Source organism: Orcinus orca, chromosome 10 (assembly GCF_937001465.1).
Source record: "Orcinus orca chromosome 10, mOrcOrc1.1, whole genome shotgun sequence".
In the NCBI taxonomy this organism is placed as follows: domain Eukaryota; kingdom Metazoa; phylum Chordata; class Mammalia; order Artiodactyla; family Delphinidae; genus Orcinus; species Orcinus orca.
Genome location: NC_064568.1, coordinates 70,733,593 through 70,746,726, shown reverse-complemented (window position 1 = coordinate 70,746,726; position 13,134 = coordinate 70,733,593). Strand labels below are relative to the sequence as shown.

Below are 13,134 nucleotides of genomic sequence, written 5' to 3'. Positions count from 1 at the left end.
AGCAAATGCAAGATGCCTGTCAGGGAGTTTGCCCTTATTCTGGGGAAGCAGGACTGTTCTTGCCCCCACCTGTCTACATTTTCTCAGTCTAGGAGGCAGTCTTCATAAATCCTTTCTTTAGCCTGAGGTTCCACTTCCCTATTAACAGAGACACAACACTTCACTGAAGCCAGAGTATAAGAAATTTTCTGCTTGATGTGTTTTACGTCCCATTATTATTTTCCCTGCACATCACATGCCTTTCTGAGGGGCAGAGGAGAATGTGTCTGGCACGAGGCTTTGGGGGAGGGTCCCCGCCACTCAAAAAGGAGGAGGGAAAGATCAATTCATAAAGGAACTCATCCAGAGAGTCTCCTTCTGCCCTCCCAGAAGGTCTGGACTCCCAAGAGTTCTCTTCTGCTCTGAGTTCCACATCCATGAACTCCATTGCCAGCCTCTGCAGTACAGCTGTTCCCCTTTTGTCTCGGTCTCTGCAGTGGTGCTACATGTCTGCTTTTCCCCTGTGGCTGGGGCAGGATTGCTAGGTTTTCTCCCTCTAGCCTCTCTGATGCTCATTATTTATGGAAGGAGGCTGGAGGCAGGGCAAACATTCAGTAGCTCAAAGCATGGATGAGTCAAATCACTATCTATCCCACAACCCCAAGCAACATCAAAATCACCACAGTGACTTAGGACTTAGTGATTTAGTATGTAGTGGGGGAAATCAGAGTTGCACATGTGCACATACAGACTGTTCACAGCAACAGAGAAAAATGAGCAGAGTACATACAAGCTCCCAAGTGGGGGAATTTCAAAGGGCAGGGGAAGCCCGCCTGCACGCTCACAGTGGGGACTGGTGGAGTCCCCAGAAGAGTCTCTTCTTGGTCACATCCCCTAAAGTTAAGAGGGCGCACCCAAACACCCACGCGAGATACACTATCTGTTCACAAGTAAAAAGCACGTCCATGGAGAGGAGGAGGCAATCTCTCTCTGCCTTCCGGGTTCCCAACAGTAGCGAGTAGTCTACACCCCCAGCATGGACATTCCTGAAGTCCCCTAGGTGAGCCCCACAGGATTCCTGAGCATCTCCAGAATAGTATTCAGAGCTCATACCCAGGGCTGGACTCCTGGGCGGCGGCCCTGCCTTGGTTCCCTGGGCGTGGTGGGCGCAGGCACCAAAGCAACTCAAATATCCAGGGAAGAAGGAAGGACCAGAAAAGAAAACTTTCAGACACCTTCTCAACGTGCATTCTCAACACCACCCGCTGGGGCAGTGAATGGTGAGAGATGAGGGCCCAGATGAGGGAAACGAGCCACCCGGACATGTGCTCGGGCTCCCTTAACGAGGAGGCAGGTCGGGGGTGGCTGGCGTTACCCAAGCTCCGTGCTTGGCGGAGGTTACATCCGCCTCCTTCGGAGCCGTGTCCTCTTACAAGCCCCAGTCCCACTAATAAGCCATTGACCTTGAGTTTGAGTCCGGGGGAACCCCAGGGGCCTTGTGACTTAACAGGAAGAAATCCTCCTCGTTTTAGCAGCAATCGCTTTTTCTCCTCTGCCCGCCACAGTGATCAAATTAACAGGCCACTTCTCCCCGGAGAAAATGTGTCCACAGGTCCCATTTGCCTGTCTGATGGGCTTAGGGAGGGAAGGCAGGGAAGTTTGTGTGTGTGCATGTGCAGCTCCCCCTGCACCCCCTTCCCCCGTTCCCCGGGAGGGTCTCTCCCACCTGGGATGGCTGCCCAGCCGGCGGCGAGACCACAGGGAGGGCAGGTGCTGGAGTCTCAGCTGCAGGAGGCCTGGCAGGAGGCTGCGTACACACTGCTGCCCACTGTGCCCTCACAGCTCAGGCTGCTGGTGGGACACTTGAAGGGTTTCATGCTGCTCTCCCTCTGGATGTGCAGGTGCTCGAGCCGCCAGCGCTCCCAGGTCTTCCGAAACTCCATCTGGACCTTCCGTTGGAGAAGGAGGGAAGAAAAAGCCATCATGCAAACCAACTGCCCACAATATGGCCCCATTATTACATTAGCAGGGAAGAGAAAAAATCCACCGCATTATATTAAGAGACACAAGTCAAGGCCTCCGGGCGCCTAAATTAATATCCCAATAAAATTGTTTATTGTTGTCTCCTATTTTCTGCTTCTTCTCGGGAAAGAGCCGGGCTTGATGATCTAATTGGTCTCTTCCATCTCTAAACTCTGTGACTCGGCTAAGTACCTTCTACAATCCATCACAGTATTATTTAACGGAAGAGAAGGAGTGACAGAGAGATGCGAGGAGACGGAAGATGGGAGAGAGAAGAAAAGGAAAAGAGAGAATCTGACTTCAGAGCAAGCACTCTGCTGATTTCAGTTTGGGTGACTGAGAAGAGGGACAGCCCTCCCTGCCCCTCATGGCGTCCACACCAGACCTTTCTAAACTCCCCAAGGGCTTTTATCCAGGCCCCAGTGCCTCGTGGGGGAGGAAGAGGAGACGGGGAGAATGAGGCTGGAACTAGTAGTAGCAGTGAAGAGGGGGCTGTGGACAAGGGCTTCTCAGCCTGGATTTGCACTAATCCCATCCAGGAACTGGTCCCAACCCACAGTGGGTGCTGCCCAGGTGAGTTCAACCAGCGAGAATCCCTGCTTTGCTGGGCTTAGCGTCCCCATCAGGAAAAGCCTTCTCAAGAGAGCTGATGCTTGGGGACCAGGTTGTGGGAGCAGAAGGATACAAACCAAGTAACGCTGCAGAGCCCAAGTCACTGGAGGGCTTGTGGCAATGCCGTGGTTCCTTGTGATGGCCCATGATGCTGGTCCCCCAGACAGGCTGCTGGAACCTGCACAGCCAGCCCAGGGCATCTGGAGTGCCCTACCAGGGGATGTGCCCATATGTTTGCTTTCCAGAGCTTCTCTGATGCCCCCCCGCCGACCCCCGCCGCCTTGCCACCAGGCCTCCCCACATCAGGGTATCTGGGGCCTGGGCTCTCCCTCTCAGGCCCCAGCCACCAGGACGGCCAGCTGTCAGCAGCTGTGGGTAAGAGGCTCACTGCCAACGCCCCATCAGTCCCTGTGCAAACACCCCGCTTCTCTTCCTGCAGGGCTGCCATCCATCTAGCTAAGCCCAGCAGGGTGCCTGCTGTGGCCACATGCCTTTCCTTAAAAGAACTTTCTCTGAACTGAGTGAAGCTGAGATGGCCCAGAGCCTGCCTGCCAGGATGGCCCCAGTATCCCAGGCAGCGTCGCCAAGCCCAGGCTTGGGTGAGGGAGGGAGGCTGAGTAGACACCACCCATGGCCCCCCTGCTCCGTGCCAGTTCGATACCCGGCTGAGTGTGTGACGCGTGTGTTGACAGCTGGGATGAGGACACCCGAGGCCGGTGGTGGCCTCTGCCTGTGCAGCAGCAGGCAGGCCAGTCTTGTGGCACAGCCCTTCACTGGGGAGGTGGGGAGAGAGACGGTAAACTGAGGCACACCCATGGGAAGCCACCTCGGGGACTGGAGAGGTCTCACGGATACCAGCAAGAAGTCGGACAGGACCAGGACTGTGTCCCCTTCTGCCTCCCTCTCCCTCAGCACTTTTCCTGCTCCTCTGCTGTGGCCCCCGTAATGACAATTGTCATTAGAAACCATCATTCACAGGGCGCTTACAATATGCCCAGCGCTCTCCATACAGTATTGACTTTCACAGCAACTTGCTCAAAGGTAAGGAAACTGAGGTGCAGAGATTTAAGTATTTCTCCCAATCGCAGCCAGGACCTGAACCTAGATCTGGGCTGACTCCAAAGCCGGTGTCCTAACCCTTGGTCTCCTGCCGTCCATGACTCTTTTAACTCTTTTTTTGGCCATGCCCTGCGGCGGGTGGGATCTTAGCTCCCTGACCAGGGATCGAACCCACACCCCTTGCACTGGAAGCGCGGAGTCCTAACCACTGGACCGCCAGGGAAGTCCCCGCCCATGACTCTAGGCCACGCTTGTTTCTGGCCATGTCTCCCCCTCTCCCCCACACTTGGGAGGTGCACCACGAGGGCCGGGACCACACCTTCCTTCCTGGACCTCGCACAGTGCCCAGCATATATCAGGTACTCCCGATACGTGTTGTTTTAAATGAGCCAAATGAATAAATGACTAACTAAACGAGCACCTGACATTGGGTTTCTTCTATTACTGAGCTCTCACAGTGAAACAACGAAGACGACAACATGAATCCTGGACCCCTGTCCTAGCACTCCTGTCAGCATGCCTCCTCACCCTCAGTTCACCCTCATTCCTGCCTCTGATGTCCTCGGGCTGGGCACCACGCCAGGCTCTGGGATTTGGGCTGAGTTGGTAAAGCTCATTCACCTGCATTTACACTTGGGGAGAGAAGCGGTGACTGCCCCAGTTGCACAGCCGGGCAGGAGCAGAACTCAGGACCAGCACTCAGGCTCCCGAGTCACAAGAGCCACAGCAAAGCCACCCCCCAGGCCTCCCCTCCCCTGCGCCCACTCCCTGCCCACGGGCAGCTGGCACAGGCCTTGGCAGCCACGCAGGACCAATGCCAGGGCCATCTTTTCTCCTTGGGTCACAAGTACCCTGCATTGCCAAGGCAACCCTGGGCCTGGAGAACAGCTCTTATGGACAGAGGTCTCAGCCCAGGAGCCACGTGTGTTTTTGTGACCCAGTGATGGTGACATGTCTGTCCGTGGGCCTGGAGGAGCCAGGGCCTGAGGCATCTGCAGAGGGTTGAAAGGAACCGGGCAATGTGCCTGAACAAGGCAGGCTCTCTGGGCGCTCCGAGCGGGGTCTCCTGGGAGAGCCCGAGGGGTGAGACCAGCTGGGGATCTGCTCAGCAAGAACCCCCGACCCCGACCCCAGCCACCAGGAAGCCACGGGTGGCTTCCCATGGTGGACAGGGTCCCTTTCCCGTGGTGGACAGGGTCCTTGCCTGCACGCACAGAAGGGAGCTTTCTCCTCCCAGTCAGAATTCATTTCAATCCTGACTCTGCACTATTTCCAGGCCAAACCTGGGGTGTGTCTCTGACTCTCTGATCTTCAACGTTCTCATGTGTGAGAAATGAGAATATCGAAACCAGAATTTTGGCAGCGATATTTTTTGTGGGGAGGCAGGGACAAGTACATGAGATGGTGATTTTCAAAGCCCCAAGCATGTGACTTGTAACAGGCACCACCACTTGCTCGCTCAAGACCCTCTTAACATGAGGCTGGGTCTTCCCCAAGTTCATATATGGTTAGGGCATCCTGCACGTGTATGTGTGTGTGTGTGTGTGTGTGTGAGAGAGAGAGAGAGAGAGAGAAATGGAGAGACCCAGGCACAGGAAACCATACAGGGATAAGGTGCCTCCTCCACTCCAGTGCCTCAGTGGGGTGAGTAAGGATTTCAGCTGCAAAGACTGAAGAACCCCACTGCACAACCACAGGACGGCCATTGGTAGCAGCCCACCAGGGCTCCACGTCCCTCCGCAGGCCTTACCTCATTGTTGACAAAGCAGTACAAGATGGCCACCATCAGCCCCTGGAACAAGAGTCGTGTCAGCAGGAGGGAGGGGAGGGAGGCGCCCGGCAGGCAGGCCTAGTCTGAAGCTCCTGGGGCTCTGCCCCCAACATCCCCCTCCTTAGACTGGGCAGCCCAGTCAGGCCCAGAAATGGGGGTGGTGGGTTCCTTCTCCTTTCCTTTCTGGAGGACTGAGAAGACCCCTTGCTCAGAAACTGTGGAAGTTCTTCGACCACCCGCTCCTGGAGGAGGCCTGAGCTGAGAAAGTACGCCTCTGATCACACGGAATTTCCCCTGCCTGGCCCTATTCGTTCACTCAGGAGCCCCAGTGCTCCAGGCCTGTGATCTATTTGTGTGTGTGCACATGCGTGGACCCACATGCTCGTGGCCATCCCATAAGGCATTTGAGGAGCTGGGGCCAGTTCCTTATATTCCTACACCCCCATTGACATTTGCACCCCCTCAGCATCATCTAATACTAGTGGAGAGGCTCAATTCTTGGCTTTGGAAACTATGTGACCTGGAAAATCTCATTTTAACATCTCTGAGCCTCAGTTTCCTCCTTTGGAAAATGGGATAGTCCTGCACACCTCCTGGGATTCTGCTAGGATTAGCTGCACAGTGTGTGTAAAGCACCTGGCAGGGTACCTGCCGCCAGCTAGCAGCCCAGTGGGCAGCGGTTGCCATGCCAGGCTGGGTGCCCTCGGCGACATCCGGGAAGATTTCTTGTCCAATGTGCTCACAGAGAAGACTGTCCTGGGTGTCAGCATACCTGGGGACTCTGGCTCTGCTCCAACCACATAACTTGCGTAAGGGCCACTTTCCCCCCAGGCCTCAGGCTGCCTGTCTGCATGACACAGGCTGGTCCCCGCTCCATCCCCACCCTGGGACTGCTCGAGGGGGGCCCCAGGCTCGAGGTCACCTGGAAGGAGGTGAAGGAGAGCTCTGTGAACAGCTTGATGAAACGCAGCATGCCGCGGGCGTGCTCGTCCATCACGAAGGCGAAGATGACCTCGTGGGTCCCCAGCAGGGGGATGAGCGTCAACGTGGACTTGGCGAGCCTGGGGGCAGGGTGGAGGTGGCATTCCGGACCTCTCCCGTGGACTCTTCTCCCTGTTCTGTGCCCCCAACCCCCACCAAGCCCTGGTATCTCGGTCACAGACATCCTCCCCCACCGAATACCCTGGGACAGGCTGCCTGGAGGGGAGGAAGTAGAGGTGGAGACCCCCAGAAGCCCAGGGGCTGCCCAGGTACAGAGGTGAGGGCAAGGCTTGGGGTCCCAGGCCAGGCCTGGGTGGAGGAAGAAAGATCATGGAGGGATCCAGGCTCAGCACCCCAGGATCTCTGACTCTGCCGGAAGGAAGGGCTGAGGGTGCCCAGCAAAGGCAGCTCAGTTACGTCACCTGCACTTGGTGTCTGTCTTGCACATGAGATTGGTCTTCAGTTTGGACACCACAATGCAGATAACCCGGACAAAGATGAGGAAGTTCACCTGCAGGGCAGAGGGAAGGGCGGCTGGAGGCCCTCTCGAGACACCCTCTCTCCCCCCTCCTCCGCCCAGTGCCACCCGGGCCCACAGCAGCTCCCACTCCCACCCCACAGCGTCACTCACCCCGATGGCAAAGAGGATGGGCAGCCGGATGATGAGCCAGTAGTTCATGTTGGAGTTCCTGGTCCAGCAGCTGGAGAGGAGAGACACACGGGCACCCGGCTGGACACACAGACCCCCCCAGCTCCCAGTGCAGGCACAGGGCACACAAGGACACGTGGGCATGCAAAGTGACACACACAGACCCACACCAACACTGCCGTCAGGAGCTACCCGACAACCAGTCCCAGGACTCACACACAGAGTCCTGAATACACATTCACAGAGACACGCACAGCCCCTTCGTTAACCTACAGTCACACTCGTGTGTGTACTCAGCATCAAACACAAAATCACAGAAACGTTTCACTCACAGTTATTACAGAAAAACCTGCAGGGGGTACCATGGACCCCACAGACCCAGCACTCTTGGCATCATACCATCCGGGGAGGGGGAGGGAGGGGGACTAGAGAACTAAATTCATAAATTTAGCTCCTGGTCCCTCAGTTTACCCTCCCAACAGGCAGCAGCTGCACACGCCAGGGGCCAAGGAAACCCACGGGGTTTGAGGACCGGGACCTCAGCATACCCCTCACCCCCTTAGAGCAGGAAAGACACTCACCCCTCATCCTCATAGAGGTACTTGACAATGCCCCAGGGGATAACAAACAGCAGGGGAACACCTAAGAGGAGAGAGGGAAAGAGAGAGGGCGGAGAGGGGCTGGCAGGCCAGAGCCACCGCTAGGCACACCCAGAGGCCTCTCCTACCAGGGCCTCTCCCGCCTCCAGCCCCTCTCCTTGCCTGGCCCCAAGCCACGCTTTCTGGCAGGTATGGAACTAGGCTGGTCTGGGTGCTTCGGAGAAGAGGCGGCAGGAACCACCCACCCCAACACCCCAGAGTCTTCCTTAGAGGTCCCCACCATGCTGGGGCTACGTCACAGTCCTCACAGCCCTCCCCCTCCCGCGGGCTAGGCACACTGTCAGGGCTGGCCCCCAGGGTCCTGGCTGAGACACAAGGACAAAGACACCAAAGTAGTGAGAGACGAGGCCAAAGAGTGGGGTAGGGAGGACATGCTGGACGAGGTGGGAACAGGCCAACTCTCTGATGCCACCCACCCCTGCATCGGCCCACCTGTCCATCTCAGTCAACTCGTCTAGGCACTGAAGCCCCTCCAGGCTCCTGCCCCTACCCCCACGCCCCTGCACGTGGCTGGGCAGAAGCCTGGACAGGAGCCCTGTCCTTGACGCTGACAGCCCAACTGACTGCACAGTGGCCACAGTAACAACAGCTACCACAACACTGCCCACATGGCTGAGGCTGGATGGTGTGGTGGGCACCCTCTAGGATGGCCTCCAACCACCCCACCCCTGGTATTCCCACCCAGGTGCGGTCCACACTGTATCCAGATTGGTCTATGTGACCAATAACGTACAGCAGAAGTGATGGCATGTCACTTCTGAGGTTAGGCTATAAAAGACGGTCTTCAAAGGTTATAAAAGGCATGTCTTGGGCTCTTTCTCTATTAATTTGATCACTTGCCCTGGGGGACACCAGTTGCTGTGTCATGAGGGCACTCAGAGAGCCCCTTGTGGTGAGGGAGGGAGGCCTCCAGCCAACAGCCAGCCTGGACCTGAGCTTCCTGCCAACAAACTCGACAGTGAGCTTGGAAGTGGATTCTCCAACCTGTTAAGCCTTGGGATGACAGCTACCCTGGCTGACAGCTCAACTGCACCTCTCTTAGAGATCCTGAGCCCGAGGCACACATCTCAGTTGAACCCAGAATTCTGACCATAGAAACTGGGAGACATAATTGTTGTCTTAAGCAGCTAAGTGTGGGGTCATTTGTTACGCAGCATACGTAACTAATACACTGGTTTCCAGTTCCTTGAGGACAAAGCCTCATTCATCTCCAGAGCCTCAGCGCCCATCTCACCTGGGAGCTCAATATGTGTTTGTTGACTTAAAATTGGATTGTCCATCCTCGTGTGACAGATGAGAAGATGGATAGGCAGCTTAGGAGGACACAGGTGGGACTAGAACACAGGACCACAATGCCACCATCCTCGATGGCATTCCGCACCAACTCTCTCCAGCCTGTCTCTATCAGTGCCTCTCAGGGATGGAGATGTGGGTGTCTGAGACTAGTAAGAGCGTGCATATTAAGGGGTGTGGACACGATGTGTGTGTGGTGGTGGGGGGTCCATGTGTATACATGTGTGGCTTCAGGGGTCTCCCCCAGGAGCACATTTCCAGGGCAGAACCCACTTCATTGCCTTTCCCATCACCATCACCCACATCCTCAGCACACGGATGTCCACTCAACAGTAGCTACGGAGCAGCTCGTACGCCTGGAGCTACTGTGCTTGACGGTGCAGACAGCTGGGGGAAGCAGAGCGGCTCACGGCTGACCAACGCTGTCATCAGATAGCTCTCTCCTTGGCCATTTATTTTTATATAACCCTGACCTCTCAGCATCCATGATGCTTTAGTAATAAGCCTTCATGAGATTGGACAAGAGGCAGATGGCCTGCAAAGGCTCCAGCACGTAGCGCAGAGCCTGCCACATAGAAGAGGCCCAGTGAGAACGGATGCATGAACAAATGAGTGAGTGGGCCAGTGTATCAATGAGAGAAGGGAAGCTGTCCAGGCAAGAACATGCCAACACCCTGAGCCACACACATGTCCAGAAACCTCCATCTTAGACATCCCCAGGCACCTGCTGGCCTTCCTCTGAGACCCCACTCCAGGACTGGGGAGCACACTCATGTTATCAGCCAGACCTGGTGAACTTCATTCATTCATCAGCATCTCCTTAACAAAGTCTTTAAAAATGCAGGTACAGGGCTTCCCTGGTGGCGCAGTGGTTAAGAGTCCGCCTGCCAATGCAGGAGACATGGATTCAATCCCTGGTCCGGGCAGATCCCACATGCCACGGAGCAACTAAGCCCGTGCGCCACAACTACTGAGCCTGCGCTCTAGAGCCCATGAGCCACAGCTACTGAGCCCACGTGCCACAACTACTGAAGCCCGCGTGCCTAGAGCCCGTGCTCCACAACAAGAGAAGCCACCGCAACAAGAAGCCCGCGCACCGCAACGAAGAGTAGCCCCCGCTCACCGCAACTAGAGAAAGCCTGCGTGCAGCAGCGAGGGCCCAAAACAGCCAAAAAAAAAAAAAAAAAAAATGCAGGTACCACTCTGCCGCCTGCAAACATGACAAACTCCCTGCTGGGTTCATCCTTTGCCTGTTTAGAAAATCAACAAGACAGGCTGGAGAAAAAAGCTTGAACTAAGACACACAGAAGTGGCTCTGAGAAGTAATGATTCCCTCGTCCATCACTTGCCTCCCTCCTGTGCAGCCTCCTTGTGGTGGGTTATGGGGGCACCCGGCCGCCCGTGGACGGCAGCAGAAGCTGACATGCCTTTCGGGGATTCCCCCAACGTGTCAGAGTCCTAATTTTAATTCTTACATTTGCATATGAAGCTAAAAGTTGTTTCTGGAGCATCCCAACATGGGCCAAGCCTCTTGACATCACAACAGAGTTCTGGGCTCTCTGTGAGTCTCTCTCCCTGTCCTTCTGTCTTTGTCCCTCTGTCTCTCTCTGTATCTCCCCATCCCAATTCCTCAAGAAAAGAACGTTATGATTGGGAAGTGGGGTGTCCCCTGGGTCCTGCCCTTTTTTGCCTCCTCAGACTCTGAGCCCCAAGCTGGGGCGTGAAGTGGTGGGAAAGGACTGGCACCCCCTTTCCCATTTCCTACTCAGAGACACTGCACCCCCCACCCCAAACCCTCCACCACCCACCCACATGCCTCTGCACACATCACACCGTCCCTTAGATTGTTCCTGCCCTTGGGTCACCATGGTGACAGCACTACAGTGCTGATGCTGCTTCCCAGAATGGACAGACATGCTCCCCCACCCTGAGGACAGCCTTCCCAGGGCTCCCCTCGGTGGCCTAACTCCGCCCCCACCCCTAGCTGGCTGCAGGGCTCTCCAGCCGCCCACTGCCTGTTTGACGGCCCTAGCAGGATGAAGAGGCCTGGGAGGGGAGGAAGGCCAAGCAGGGAAGGGCTGGGCCCTGGCGGAGGAGGGAGGAAGGGTAGGAGCAGGAAGCTGTGTGCAGAGGCCAGGCCCACCTGCCCACCTGTGCAGAGGCCTGAGATTGCTCGGCCAGGCCCTCCGGGGCTAAAGAGATGCAGTGCAGGCCAGAGAACCCTGTGTGACAGGCGATGGGGCCCAGGGCCTGGGAGTCGGGAGGCCTGGTTCCAATGCCTGCTCTGTCTGTAAGGCCCTGCCCTCAGGACACTGATCACGTGAAAGCCCCTTTCAAGGTACTCTAATGGGGCCGTACAGTATGAAGTAGCCTAAGAGCACCAGCAACAAGGGATGAAGTGTGAGGACAGGGACAGGGAGACCGAGAGGGCCAGACAGAGCACAGAGCCAGGGGCCAGGCAACCTGAGGCAGCTTCCCGAGGAGGCGGGCTGGACCGGGCACAGCCTTGCAGAGGCTCAGGGGCAGGAGGGGACATCAAGGGAGGAGCATGGAAGTCCCCAGAGGTCAGGGGGTAGCCCGAGGCAGGCAAGAGGAGTGAGTGTGTGGCAAGCGGGAGGAGGAAGGCAGGTCCTGTGGTGTGGGAGGCCCAGAGACGGGCCCGCTCCTGGTTCCATCCTGGATGGGCACCGTGGGCCCCTCGAGAGGAAGCGCTGTTGCATCTGTTTCCGGGGTAGGAAGTGGAGGTGAGGAGCCGCTAGGGTGGGTATCTCAGCTCTTGCCCCATCCTACCCCTGTTCTCATTGGAATCCCACATGGCGAGAGGCAGAAGCACAACCAGAAATGTTCCAGCAAAAAAAAAGACACAATGGTTCTTGGCAGACTTTTTCGGCTAGAACATTTCCAGCTGGGCTCCAGGCACATCCAGGGTCCACCCTTTCCTCAGCTGGCTTCCGGCCGACCCCCCTCCCTTACTCGGCTCTCCTCTGAGCCATCCTCTCATCATCATGTGACAGAGCCATGGCCCCTCAGCCCGCACCCCCAGGGACCCCCCACCATGAGGCTCAGGACCCTCCATTTCCCTCAGGGGCTGCGTTGCCCAGGACGGGATGTGGGGCTCTATCCCCAAAGAGTCTTGGCAGCGGGGATCTTTGAGGCCGGTGCCATGACAGCCAATAGTGTGCATCGTGTATCTGGCCAGATCGGGTGAAGGCCTCTGCTTCCTTTAAGGGAGGAGAGTCAGGCAAAGGCGTGGGGATGGGGGACAATGGCTTGACAGCGCCATGGGCAGCGAGTCCTGTGCCCAGGAGGGGGTTCTCCAGTGGGCCCCATACCTTGGCCCAGCAGTGTGTTCTGAGTACCAAGTTGGCCTCCTGGGGTAGCCTGAAGGCAGCAATTCCAAGAGGGGTCAGGGTCTCCCACCCCCCCACCCCCCATGCTCAGTCGGGGCGGGGGAGTGAAATGAATGACAGCTGGCCTTACCCCAGCCTATGCTCAGGTAGAGCCTGAAGATGCGCTGCTCGGAGAAGACAGCGAAGGCCAGCAGTGTGTACAGGTACACGCCCTCCACCAGGAGCCAGTAGTAGTTGGCCGCCACGCAGTACTGCATGAGCAGGAACGCCAGGCGGCAGCCCAGAGAGTCCTGGGGGCAGAGGAAGGGTCCCCAGGGGACAACAGCTCTGCCCCTGCCTCTCTCGACCCCGCTCCCAGTCGCCCCAGCGGCAATCCTGCCGTGGTGAATGCAGGGTGACAGAGCTGACAACCTCCACCAGAGCCAGTGTTAAGAACTTGACCTGCTTTAGCTCATCGGATCCTCACTATTCTGGATGGAGGAAACTAATATTATCCCCATACAGGTGAGAAAACTGGAGTCCCGAGAAGCTAAATCACTTGCCTAAAAGTTAGCTTGGAATTCAAACCCAGGTCTGTCTCCAAGAACCACTCGCCTGAGTCAAACAGAACTCCCTAAGGGCAGGGCAGTAACTCCCTTCTTAGGCTGGGGGCTCCCCAGCGTGGACAGCCTGTCCCTGCCTCTCCCATCACACTGGGGGCTCCCTGAGGACCAGGCCTGGGAAGCTCTTGCCTTTCTTTGTACCAGGCCTGGGTGGGGT

The 13,134-nt window shown here is 56.8% G+C and overlaps 2 protein-coding genes across 3 annotated transcripts in view; one reads left to right on the top strand and one right to left on the bottom strand.

Annotated features, from left to right (window-relative positions):
- SAYSD1 (SAYSVFN motif domain containing 1) overlaps nucleotides 1–2,108 on the top strand; it is a 38,886-nt gene extending 36,778 nt beyond the window's left edge. Inside the window, exon 4 of the mRNA XM_033424092.2 lies at nucleotides 1,881–2,108. The gene's annotated coding sequence lies outside the window, so the exon portion shown is untranslated. The remainder of the gene's footprint in view (nucleotides 1–1,880) is intronic.
- GLP1R (glucagon like peptide 1 receptor) overlaps nucleotides 1–13,134 on the bottom strand; it is a 37,567-nt gene that overhangs the window by 4,053 nt on the left and 20,380 nt on the right. The window contains exons 7-13 of one of the 2 annotated variants that reach the window (XR_007479643.1): nucleotides 12,506–12,665; nucleotides 7,655–7,715; nucleotides 7,056–7,125; nucleotides 6,847–6,935; nucleotides 6,366–6,504; nucleotides 5,423–5,464; nucleotides 1,706–1,928 (exon numbers count right to left, since the gene is read on the bottom strand). Coding sequence is in view for 1 of the 2 variants with exons in the window: in XM_049715783.1 (XP_049571740.1) it covers nucleotides 1,761–1,928; nucleotides 5,423–5,464; nucleotides 6,366–6,504; nucleotides 6,847–6,935; nucleotides 7,056–7,125; nucleotides 7,655–7,715; nucleotides 12,506–12,665 (729 nt within the window). In the remaining variant the exon portion in view is untranslated. Of the gene's footprint in view, nucleotides 1–1,695; nucleotides 1,929–5,422; nucleotides 5,465–6,365; nucleotides 6,505–6,846; nucleotides 6,936–7,055; nucleotides 7,126–7,654; nucleotides 7,716–12,505; nucleotides 12,666–13,134 lie in introns of those variants that run through there. The other variant, XM_049715783.1, reaches the window with a different exon arrangement.